General features: G+C 56.4%; 3 protein-coding genes across 3 annotated transcripts; all 3 read right to left on the bottom strand.

The window, feature by feature from the left end:
• Positions 1-4,178: 4,178 nt before the first annotated feature.
• Positions 4,179-5,166, bottom strand: L226DRAFT_164100 (uncharacterized protein). Its single transcript, XM_067672577.1, has 2 exons — positions 4,917-5,166; positions 4,179-4,840 (listed from the first exon to the last, which is right to left on the bottom strand). The coding sequence occupies exons 1-2, from the start codon at positions 4,943-4,945 to the stop codon at positions 4,270-4,272; spliced, it is 600 nt and encodes a 199-aa protein (XP_067532443.1). The 5' UTR covers positions 4,946-5,166; the 3' UTR covers positions 4,179-4,269.
• A 2,787-nt stretch (positions 5,167-7,953) lies between these two features.
• Positions 7,954-8,761, bottom strand: L226DRAFT_164006 (uncharacterized protein). Its single transcript, XM_067672574.1, has 2 exons — positions 8,404-8,761; positions 7,954-8,343 (listed from the first exon to the last, which is right to left on the bottom strand). Exons 1-2 carry the CDS (start codon positions 8,496-8,498, stop codon positions 8,064-8,066), a joined length of 375 nt encoding a protein of 124 aa, XP_067532442.1. The 5' UTR covers positions 8,499-8,761; the 3' UTR covers positions 7,954-8,063.
• On the bottom strand, positions 8,762-10,034 carry L226DRAFT_164016 (uncharacterized protein). The gene is made up of 4 exons (XM_067672576.1): positions 9,881-10,034; positions 9,528-9,788; positions 9,237-9,468; positions 8,762-9,182 (listed from the first exon to the last, which is right to left on the bottom strand). Exons 2-4 carry the CDS (start codon positions 9,783-9,785, stop codon positions 9,025-9,027), a joined length of 648 nt encoding a protein of 215 aa, XP_067532441.1. The 5' UTR covers positions 9,786-9,788; positions 9,881-10,034; the 3' UTR covers positions 8,762-9,024.
• Positions 10,035-10,744: the final 710 nt, after the last annotated feature.

The raw sequence follows: 10,744 nt of genomic DNA, 5'->3' as shown, positions 1-10,744 counted from the left end.
CCACCATCCCTGGAGGCATGTGTATGTATTCGATACAAGCACGGCAAGAGCGACGGCGTACAGATACAAACCATACCGAGTACAGAACAAGATGAACAATACCATCGGGCGCTCGCGCGCCGACTTCTCTGGTCTTCCATTTCCTACTACCCCCTGGATTGTCCGCGATGGGTGACGAGGGGCGGTCGGTGGCACTTCTGCCGTTGTTGTGATGTCCTAGGATACTGGGACGCCCACAGTCGCTCCGTAGAACATCTACAATAATTCGCAATTACGAACGGCTCTGCAAGCCGTCCCGCCCGCAGGCCTGGACCGCCTTCGAAAACCTAATATACCCACACACAGACGCAAACAGAGAGGATCCTGAGACAGGAATGTAGGCAGAGTTCCAATTAATCATGACTTGTGGATCCAGGTGAGAGCTGTCGATGTTGCAGACACAGGCATCTGCCAACCTGGATGATCGATATCGAGTCGTCAGCGTTTGAACGATCGCAGCAGGACAAACGATGTACTTGCCTTGTCGGGGGTTGGACATGGCCGCCGGGATAGTCGCGCTATCATCTGTGTAGCTGGAACTGGGATCACAGCGGGCTGAGATGGGGAACGTCCTAGTGCCTAGTGCATGGATACCAGGATTCGCGGAAGAAAGGGAGGAACAAGATGAGATGAGATCAACATCAGCGCGAACTTCGAAGCCCAGCTCGGTGGCGGCCTAACCCCTACATGGCATATTAGGGCGATGCTAATAGCAGAGCCCGAGTGGCACATAAGCATCGTCGCCAATTGATGGGGGCTGTTCCAAGGCGGGCGTCGGAATCGCGCTGCCTCCGAGTGGAAGGACTGATGGACCATCCCGTATGTGTTGCTCGGGGACCGCGGTGCGTGAGGCTTCGCGCGACTCCCTGCACTTCAGCACAGATCATACGTTCTGGGTATGCGATCTACGCTGCCTGTAGCGCACCACCAGTGTCAGCACGTCAATCATCGCCACCACGAGAAGCTTGCCCGCCAACGCAGTCTTGGAAACATGCATATGACTACGCGCAGTTTACAGATGACCCTCTCTACCATCGGCAGCTCATGACATCGACATGAACATTGACATTGCCACATGTCCAGTACAGGAACTCACCTACGTCCACGGATCACGACTGAACCACCAACATCATCGACACCACCAAAGCGTCAATGGAGGCGGAGCAGTCGCATTCAGCGAAGTGTGGCTCCCTGGGTCCAAGCTACTACGATAGTTGGAGTGCGAGTACGTCCTGAACACGTCGTATGACTCCCGTCTTGTCCTATGCTCGCCCCAACAGGATGATCGTAGAAATCTCGGGGAGGGGAAGATCAGCGTAGCACATGGTCCCGAAGCATTCAGATGGGAAGAGATCTGACTCAATGACCGCTGAGGTACGCACCCAATCTCGACTAGGCAACTCAGTCGGATACTGTACTCAGCCTGGTATGATCAATGTCCATCGCGAGCGAACCATTATGGCTTGTGACGTCAGACTCGAGGGACGAACAAAGTCCATTGTTCGCCTTGTCAAACTTCTGTCGAGACGAGGCTGTGTGGGTTGGAGTTCAGAGCTTGTGTAGAGTTTTCAGAACCCTCGTCCGCGCAGAAGAGAGCTGAGAGTTCGTGGCATAAGGATGGCGTCATCATCGACCACGGACCCATGAGAGATAGCTGCTCACCGCCATAGAGCCTGCAACCTGCCCTATCCGTTCCGCGTCAGAGACTGCGCTTCTGCTTCTGCTTCTGCGTAAATACGGCCGCTGAGAACCCGAAGACCACCGTGTGAGCAAGCCATCCGCCGACCGACCGGGATATACATACCGGGTATAAAGAGCGCATGCATTCTGATTGATGTTACCCTGTGCGGCCTGCGACGACATCCAGCAAGGGTCGATAACGGGTTCCGGGCGAGGCTGGGAGACGGCAAGACCGATCGAGCTGTAGCGTGGATGTCCGGGCCGGAGGCGGTCACGACGTGAAACGGCGCAAGTCATCTAGGCCGAAAGCGTTCAGTATGGGAGCCCGCTGGGCTCGGTGTGGCGGCGGACATCTGATACATACCTGGCACAAGCGATCAACCGGGAACAAACAGGTCAGCATTGGGAGCAGGTGCTCCTTGATGTCGGCGGCTTTGCACATCGATGGACGCACAACTGGGTCTTGGCTGGACTGACGCCGGAGTCTGGCAACCGCGGACGCTGGAGGCCTGCAGGCCTGGAGGCTTCTAGTTGCCATCCTGGATCCGATCTCGATTTGGAGCGCCCAGGGGTAGCGTCCTACTGAACGCCATACTGAGACACTGAGACCAGTCTTGCTGGGCGGGTCGCCACAACTCAACTAGCAGCAGTCGAACGCTGAAGCTCCATTCTTGCGCTCGAGAACGACGTGGTACCGGCACCCCGCAACGAGGCTCCCTGCCTCATGGCTCATGGAATGGAGCAGGAACTATTGGGGCGTTAATGAGTATGGGGAAGCTTTACCCCAACTTGCACAATAGAGTCAGATATCCTCCTATCGTAAGTATGCTGAAGACAATGGGCTCCTCAGCCTCATGCCCTTAAAATTTCAGGGATATAATGCATCGCCTAGAGGCTGGTTCGCAGCAGCCAGCACTGGGGCGAGTCAAGTAGAGTCAACGACCCTGCGAGCATTTTTCAGTGGCCGGTTTTGGGGACGACCTCTTTTGTCACACTACCCGGGACTGGCACAACGGAGCGTACAAGATGGATAAGCTGTTTATCCCGCGTGTCCCCGCAACGCGCCTGCAAATGCAATCTTCGCAAGGCCGCGTCACCGCCATATGGACCCACTCCGCCGCACAGCATTCCGGGGTGCGATGAGCTGCGCAGCGGTGTAGACCAACAGGTGGAAAGAGTGCACACACGAAAGTCGTCCACCGCGTCAGTGGCAGTGACAGCAGCAAGACTGCGGAGAAGTGCGGTTCACGGCGTATGGGAGAGAATGGACGGACCTTCCACAAGTGACGGACCACGGCTGTCATTCGATACGACCTGTCGCACCATGTTCAAGTTGTGCCGTGTGCAGCAGTGTCACCGCTGACTGCGGAGGCAGCTCTAAGCTGACATCCCTCGTCCCGAGGAGCGCAGCACAGTTTCCTATAAGGAGTACGGCGAGTCAGCGTACGTGAATCATGCTTGCCCTAGGCCTCGAGAGTCGAGGCGGAGGCAAATCTGCCCCGGAGGCGTACCTTAGGTTTATTGGCATACTTATGCTGTAAAACTTCACCATCGACTTGAATCCATGCCGCATGCATCCGCTGACAGAAGCATCGACGAAAATTTCGAGTTTCAGCGAGAAGTTGAGTTCGCGAATGCTCTGCGAGTCGGTCGGAGTCGGAGGCACGGAAGCAAAATGCAAACACGAGTATGATTTGATGGCTGTGCTGTAGAGCGCTGGCGGAGTTCTAGACGGAGTAAACTCGCGCCACCTGAGTGGCCGGTCGGAGCTCAAAATAATGACATTGTGCTGACTCATCGTGGCGGGTCTGGTGCTCATTCTGGCCGGACCTTGACCAAAGTCCAGCAAGTCTGCACATACATGGGAGGAGGATGGTTTGTTTGCGAAACAACGTCTCCACCTCGACTTGGGACCAGCAGACATATGCACGCATCATCGACTCCAAGTCATACGCTCATGCCCAAAACCCAAGAGAGGTCCCGTGGTCTGCTGTGCTCGTCCAACGGAAAGAGGGACTTGCCAAAAGCTGCACGCGCGATGGAGTCATCTAGCCCACGACTCTGCTGAGCTTGAAGAGAAAATTTGCAACCGAGGACGCAAGGCGTCGCACGAGGACAGGTGATAGGTGCATATGGGTCCAGTCCACAACGCGGCGGCTGAACCGGACAGCATGCCTGATCCCAGTCGAGTCTCGAGTCTCGACGTCGAGCCGCCGACAAACATGTACTGTATGACCGACTGTGTGATGTCGACATGTATCCCGAATACATATGACATTGAAATGTTGAACACTCGTTCGTGATCGCAGGCGGACAGGCTGCTGCTGCTGCAACGTGAAACTTGATCGCTTGCATGAGTCCCATCCATCTGTCAAGTGCTCCGGGCTGCTCGTGCCGCCACTGGCCCACTGCAGGGTAGGACGGACGTGTCGACGGCATCCCGACAAGTCCCGGACCTGAAGGCCCAAGAACTGATGGGCCTCTGCGTATTCGCGTTTGTGTTCGACGTGCCCGATCCCGATTCCCGATTCCTCTGATGGATCCACGGTCCTAGAGGCGCACTACGTCCGACAGATGCGCGCCGTACGTGGGCGGGAAGATGTAGATGTGGATGTAGATGTGGATGTGGCCCGTGGGTGTAGATGCGGATGTAGAGACGTGGTGAGACGCGGTACCTGTCGGAAGGCGGCGGGAGCAGTCTGATGGGGCCGTCCAGAAGGACGAGTACATAGCGCAGCCTGTTACCTGTATCGTAGGACAAAGCCCCCGAGCGGGCGTCGAGGGCGCTCTGATAGGGTGCGCGTATGGGCGTGTGGGCGTCCAAGAAGTAGAAGTTGAATCCAGCTCCGCCGAGGGGACGTACTTACCAGGAAGGTGGAACAAAAGGAAAAGGACGGGTCTCTGCGAATGGAATGGAATGGACCTGAGCCTGAGAGTTGGACAGACCACTTCCGGGTGGGTAGAGTAGGCACCACGATGAGACGACGAGTCATGAATGATCACAGGGAGGACGCAGCTGAGATGTAGAGCCTGAGGGTTCCCGGCTTGCCTTTTGGAAACCGACGTTATGTGGGATATAGGAACTCCGGACCGCAGAGCGCCGTATACCATACACCTCGGTCTACATAGAATCAACGAATTACGAGGAAACGTCAGTTTACAGTTTACAGCAGACGTAGCACGATATGTGGACGTACAGCGTGGAGACTCGAGTGCACGACCACATCCACCATGCAGGCCGCCAGATGACGGAATGGCGGCCATAGAGCGCACTTATTATGAAACCCGTCTTCGGTTGGGTGCGGGCCCGTCGGACGTCGGCTACACATGGGATACACGTGGGGACTGTGGGATAAGGCAAGGAAAGGGAAAAGGGAAGGAGAGACCACAGTTACATGCTGCAGCGAAGACTAGTCAGAAGCGTGAAACAGAGAAACCGAACGTCTGATGGGCACTCGCTCAGACGGCGTGCGGAGAAGGGCCAACCACCATGCCGGCGGCTCCGAGTCGAAGCCTACCACTTACCACTTACCACTTACCTACATGCTTTTCGAAGTTCGAAGTGGAGCTTGGCGGGGCGGGAAATAGATAGCGAATAGAAGTTAAGCTCGTGCTTGGGATCGCAGCTGCTTCACGGATTAAGACCAGGCGGCGCGCTGTGGGTACCAAATGATGTTGTGGTTCGTGACGCTGATGTGCACCGGGCGAAGCGGGCGCATGGTCCCTGGGCGCGGCTTCGCTTGTGTGTTAGCGTGTGTATACTTTCCTTATGCTGACGGGCGAGCCGCGAAGAGGGGTTTGCGAAGTCGCGCTGGGGCTGCGAGTGCTGAAGCCTGACTCGGAGTTGGGCGTTGCGGTAGGAGCGCTGGCTTGACTTGCCAAGTGGGGGTGATGGAACCTTTACTGGGAGGCTCAAAGGGCTAAGGGAAGTACTCGCCCGGGTCCCGAGCCCGTCCTCAACTCGCACAGGGTACAGCAAGGCGGTACGGCGAGGTTGCGACTCGTGATAGTTGGTCTCTGTCCTTGTCTCTTGTGTGTGCGTGCCTCGAGATACCCAGTGATTGTTGCGTGTCAGCGCATGTCCGGATGTGCGCACGACTACATACCTGTTGGTCTGAATCACCGGCAGCAGTACGAATGTCCGATGTCGAGTCCGAGCCTCACCGGCGGTCTCAAGCGGTGCGCGGTGCAGGCAATGTCCAACTGAAAACGCGCGTCACCCATCAGTACTCGAGTACAGCGCGAGCAGCGAGAGATGAACAGCTCACCTTGAACGTCATGTCACAAGCAGGTCATCCCCAAGATCCGAGTCATCTGCCCTGCAACATCCGAGCAACACGATATCCACACGTTGTGTTGTGCGCAGCGTACTTGGGGATACCATGACCGAAGGCGGCGCGCCCGCTGCAAGCGGCGTCGCCGTGACGCATGCCGTTGGGCACTGGGTACTTACTCATGAGTGCTGTACAAGTACAACCTACAAGGTATCAGCATAAGTAATATCAGATGTGGTCAGCAGCGGTCGATGTGCAGTACATAGCAAGTACGTACGTACCTGCCGTAAAAACAACCACATCAGGAAAAACCTCCCATCCTAATGAGTGATATATTAGTACGCAAGCCGAGATAATACTACTAATGCCAACTAAGTGACCGGCGTGTCGACATTTCCTGTTTGTGAGGCAGGGAAATGTTACCACGATGAGAGATTACCCAGACATGTAACATGTAGTCTGGAATTTCCACAGGAAGTCGCGTACGAGGTGTGGGTCGTATATTGGGAGGTCGTGTACCATAAGCCCAAGTCATCGCGATGGAGATTCTGACCTGCCCTAAATTGGTGGAGGGCGCCCGGATAGGAAGCGCCTACCAAATTTCTTCCACACATTCTGCGGCCACTTCTGTTCCTCCTCCGCTATGACTGCGAGCTCTTCTTGAGGCCTGTTATCTGACTCTCAGCTGGGTTCTGTAGGCTCCTGGGCTCGCTGTCGGCTGTGTTCTGCTTTCTGCCGGCTCTCTGCTCTCTGTTGATTTGGAGGATCTCTGCGTAGCTTGTCGGAACTCAAGCCTCAGGCTCCATGTCTAGGATCGGACGACGAAATGTGTTTCTTTCGCCGGTAGATCTAGTAAGGTTTCCTCACTTTCATACCAGCCAGATATGCTGCAAGCGTCAACGTCATGCTCGCTCGTCTCTACGCTCTATCATAGGGGAACCCTCGGGAAATGTGAGTACTCTCTGCTCGTATGATATGTTCGACGGTACGGTGTTCATACATATCTCACAGGATGACACAGCGGTAGAGGAGCGATGTAGTCGTTGACGAGTGCCATGCCCCAGGTTTTGGACTACACGCTGGGAAGGTTACTGTAGCGTAGTTAGGATGCCTCGTGTATCTCGCTCGATGTACCATTTGATAGATAACAATATAGTGCATTTTCTCTCCTCTAACAACGCCTTGTGCCACGAAAACCAATGTGAATAACGGCTCCGTTGGTCCTGTCTAATTGCACACTAATGGCCGTATAACGGCTCTCATTATAAAGGGACCTCGTGTATTAGTATAATTCGATAATCCCTTCTAAAACCCATAATTATGACCAATTAGAGCCGGTTAGTAAGGGAGGTTTTTCCTGATGCAAAGGACCTCCCAGGTCCCACGGGCCGGCGATTTCCGCAGCCAGTCGTCTCGCAGTCCGGTATGAACGCCGGACAGCGTGCGGAGCAGAGTCCGCGAGTCCGCGACTGCAGTAGGCAAGTGGGCGCAGGGGGACGGACCATGGGAAACGCGTCCGCCGGTCAATTGAGGACTGTCTTCGCGCCTTGATTGGAGGCGATGCAATTGCAACTGCCAACATCACCCGCGTGTCCGATATCGCACCGCGACCTGAGTAGCTGGCATGTCAATATATCTCGCGACGGCCTCCTGCGGGCGGGTGCCAGTTACTCGTGGCGGGGGCGCTGGCTGCTGGGATCAAGGGTCGGGCTTCGCAGCGAAACGTTGCTAGATGGGAGAACGCTGCGACGGCGACGGCGAGGAGGCATGTGGCATATGCGGGTGTCAACTGGTGACTGTCAAGCTCAAGATGTGAACACCGCACAGGGAAGTTGGAACAGGGAACAGTGATGTGCGGCTGGAGAATTGAGGCTAGGAGAGGCGGATCGTGGGATCAACTCCCGATGGGCTATGGGCGAATCGGCATCAATGCAAAATTGCAACAGTCACCGCTCGGTGGGAGCCGCTGTGCAGACCATTACAGTTGTCAGTGCTCAGCGCTCAGGCTGAGTGAGCTGCAGATCCTCGCATAGTGGGTTCTGGCAGACGTGAGAGGTAGAGGAGGCGCGCTTATAGCAACAGGCACCCTCGGGTGAGATCAGACATCGAACCGTCGACACGGTACACCTCGCACTGGCACTGAAGCCTTGAAGCCCTGACGCCGTGAATCCCCTGACGGGGACCATGGCGTCGCGCGAAGAGACCGCACCCCCGCCGACGGGGTTTCATAAGCGAGAAGCTGACGGACGTCGGATATGGCGCGTTCGTGAGCGTACGCCACGGTGACGGACGCGTGAATTCCAGAACAGCGACACGCCCCCACAGAAGCCCGTTGTGCGTGGAGTCGGTACTATACAGTGTAAATGATAAGTGTATAGAAGTGGCGTTCAAATTTCGCACTGGGACTTACTTACTAACCTGGAAGTGCATTGGCCTGGGGAAGCAACGAAGTGTCGAAGGCGGGGCACATGCCGCGAACGCCGACCGTGGAGACGCAGCTGCCATGTTGACTTGACCCGTCACTCAGTACTGAGTCTCCTGCGCCCTGAGTTCCCTGAGCGTCGAGTACTCGCCCGAGCGGTCCCACCCTTGCCAAGGCTACGCGAGTCGGAGGTCCCCGGGCGCGGCCGCCTGCGGACAGTTAGGCTTTCTGTGCGCTGTGCGGGTTAACTCGGGAGTTTGGGGTTACGAGAGGTGTGCGCGCAGCCGCGACAAGGTTCGTGGATCGTCAGACGTCCTTCGTCAGTGTCAGTGCGGTGTGCTGTATACGTATGTAACTCCGACGCCGAGGCGGATACGGAAAGGAGGTAGACCAGTCGTTCGACGTTCGACGTTCGACTTTCAGGTTCAAGTTTACGATACGGGCGCCAGGCGGTGCGGGTGAGATGACGTCATAGCATAGACCTGGGTCAGGCTTTGGGGGGTCATGAGAGTCGCGGTCGGGTCTTCTTCCGCGATGCTGGCTGCCTGAGTGGCTGAAGGCGAGGGACGTCTACGTGTCTGCATAGGATGATGACGATGAACGCATTGATCACCGGTCGGATGGCATATGCATATGGAACTTCCTCGGCGCGGTCGAAGGAGTCCGAGTCGGGCTGTGCGGTGCGGTTGACCTGGGAGCTTGGAGTGAGAGTGAGAGTAGTGAGAGTAAGTACTTAGTAAGAGTGAGAGTGAGAGAGGAGAAGCTGCCTGCATGCCCTGACGTCAGCGCATGCCGCGTTGAGCTCGGGAACGGGAACGTACGGTACGCGAAATTGACAAGTGCCCGTGCGGCGTACTGGGTGCGTGGAGACGAGCCGTGGCAGGGTGCCAGAATGCGCTCGAGTTGGAGTTGGAGATGGCTGAGAGAGTTGAGAGCGCGAGACCATGTCGTCAACGGAGAGATGAGGAGATGACGAGGCGAGGAGACGAATGTTCGAGCGAGTCCGAGTCCACAGTGATGTCCCAGAAAGTCGCTGCCTCTTCGACTCCGAGCCTGGAGTCCGAGACGTATCGTTCAAACCCCAATCCGAGTCGCTCCGAGGGCACACTCACCGCCACTTCATGTTCCAACTGACGAGTAGCCGAAATACTACATACTGAAATGGGGTGGGCACGGACGCGCGGAAGAAGAGGCTGCGCATGTGCGTGTGCGTGTGCATGTGCATGATGTCGGAGCGGAACAACAGGCCGCGAGTCAGCCCCGACGGGATGCACTGCAGAACACCCCTCGGCTCGTCGGCTCGTCCGGGGCCCGTCACTGCAAAGTTCTGAGGGTTCGGAAGCTCTGAGGACATTAAAGTCCGTCGGCATCACCTGTGGTCCGTGGATATGAGCATCGCATCATAATCACATCTCACATCTCGCGCAGCAAGTCACCAATCAAAAATAATAGTAATAGTACTCACCGGTACGGCTTGGTACTCGCGCACCCCAACCCCAACGCCGAGCCGAGTGGAGCGGCGAGCCGCGAACTCGAAGAAGCACCGCAGAAGCAAAGTTCTGGGGAGAGACTTGGACCGCTGGGTTGGAAAGGGAAGTGGGCAATGGGCACCGGCGAGGCACGAAGGCACGAAGTGACGATCCAGTCACCAGATTGTAGCCTGTGGAGCGCGAGCGTGGGTTAAGCTTGCCGCTTGCGTGCGCATGGTTGGCTGGGGACCGGTGACCCTGGAGCCATGGCGGTGCCCCGGAGGAAGTGGGGGTCTTCGCATCGAGCCTCAGCCTCGCGCGCAGTGGGTTGCAGTAAGTTGAAGTTGTGGGTGCAGATGAGTGGGATGATCTAGATAGGAAGGTTTCAAGGCGAAGGGTTTGAGTCGGATGATGGGATGTTTAGCGCTAGCGCCGAATCGCCCGTACTCTACATCCCGTTCGGCCAGGACTCCGTTCGACGTTGCGATGTTTACGGGATTTCCAGTCCGAGTTGGAACTTGGAGGAACGACTCGGAGCCTTGCATCTTGATAGTGCGCGGTACATACTGAGTACTGAGTAAGAAGAGTACACTCGGAGAGTCGGTGCGGAGAGCGGACCCGGGCCACGGCGATTCGTCCACGTCTTTTGCCAGGTGCGCGTAAGTAATAACGCTTGCGCGGGTGCTTCACGATTCGCGAAGCGGTATCTCGAAGGGACTCGCCGCGAAGCCACCGTCCGGCGTCAGTGCATATATGATACACGATCAAACGCGGCTCCTCGGAAATGCGCCTATTGCGACTGTCAGTGTCACCTGGAGACGTACACGAGCGAGTGAGCGAGTGAGTAAGTGAGTGAGTAC

The sequence above is a fragment of the Lentinus tigrinus genome (assembly GCF_003813185.1).
Source record: "Lentinus tigrinus ALCF2SS1-7 unplaced genomic scaffold L226scaffold_26, whole genome shotgun sequence".
NCBI lineage: Eukaryota > Fungi > Basidiomycota > Agaricomycetes > Polyporales > Polyporaceae > Lentinus > Lentinus tigrinus.
Note: the sequence above shows the minus strand (reverse complement) of the source record. Positions and strands in the feature narration are given on the sequence as shown.

What these genes read in the sequence shown, in the direction of transcription:
- L226DRAFT_164006 (XM_067672574.1), bottom strand. Translation starts at nt 8,498, where the DNA reads ATGGCAGCTGCGTCTCCACGGTCGGCGTTCGCGGCATGTGCCCCGCCT. An exon ending in ATGCACTTCCAGGTTAGTAA is followed by an intron (nt 8,344 to 8,403) that starts GTAAGTCCCAGT and finishes TACACTGTATAG; the next exon opens with TACCGACTCCACGCACAACG.
- L226DRAFT_164016 (XM_067672576.1), bottom strand. Translation starts at nt 9,785, where the DNA reads ATGCCGACGGACTTTAATGTCCTCAGAGCTTCCGAACCCTCAGAACTT. An exon ending in AGTTGGAACATGAAGTGGCG is followed by an intron (nt 9,469 to 9,527) that starts GTGAGTGTGCCC and finishes CTCGGACTCCAG; the next exon opens with GCTCGGAGTCGAAGAGGCAG. An exon ending in ACTTGTCAATTTCGCGTACC is followed by an intron (nt 9,183 to 9,236) that starts GTACGTTCCCGT and finishes CAGGGCATGCAG; the next exon opens with GCAGCTTCTCCTCTCTCACT.
- L226DRAFT_164100 (XM_067672577.1), bottom strand. Translation starts at nt 4,945, where the DNA reads ATGTGGTCGTGCACTCGAGTCTCCACGCT. An exon ending in TGCACTCGAGTCTCCACGCT is followed by an intron (nt 4,841 to 4,916) that starts GTACGTCCACAT and finishes GATTCTATGTAG; the next exon opens with ACCGAGGTGTATGGTATACG.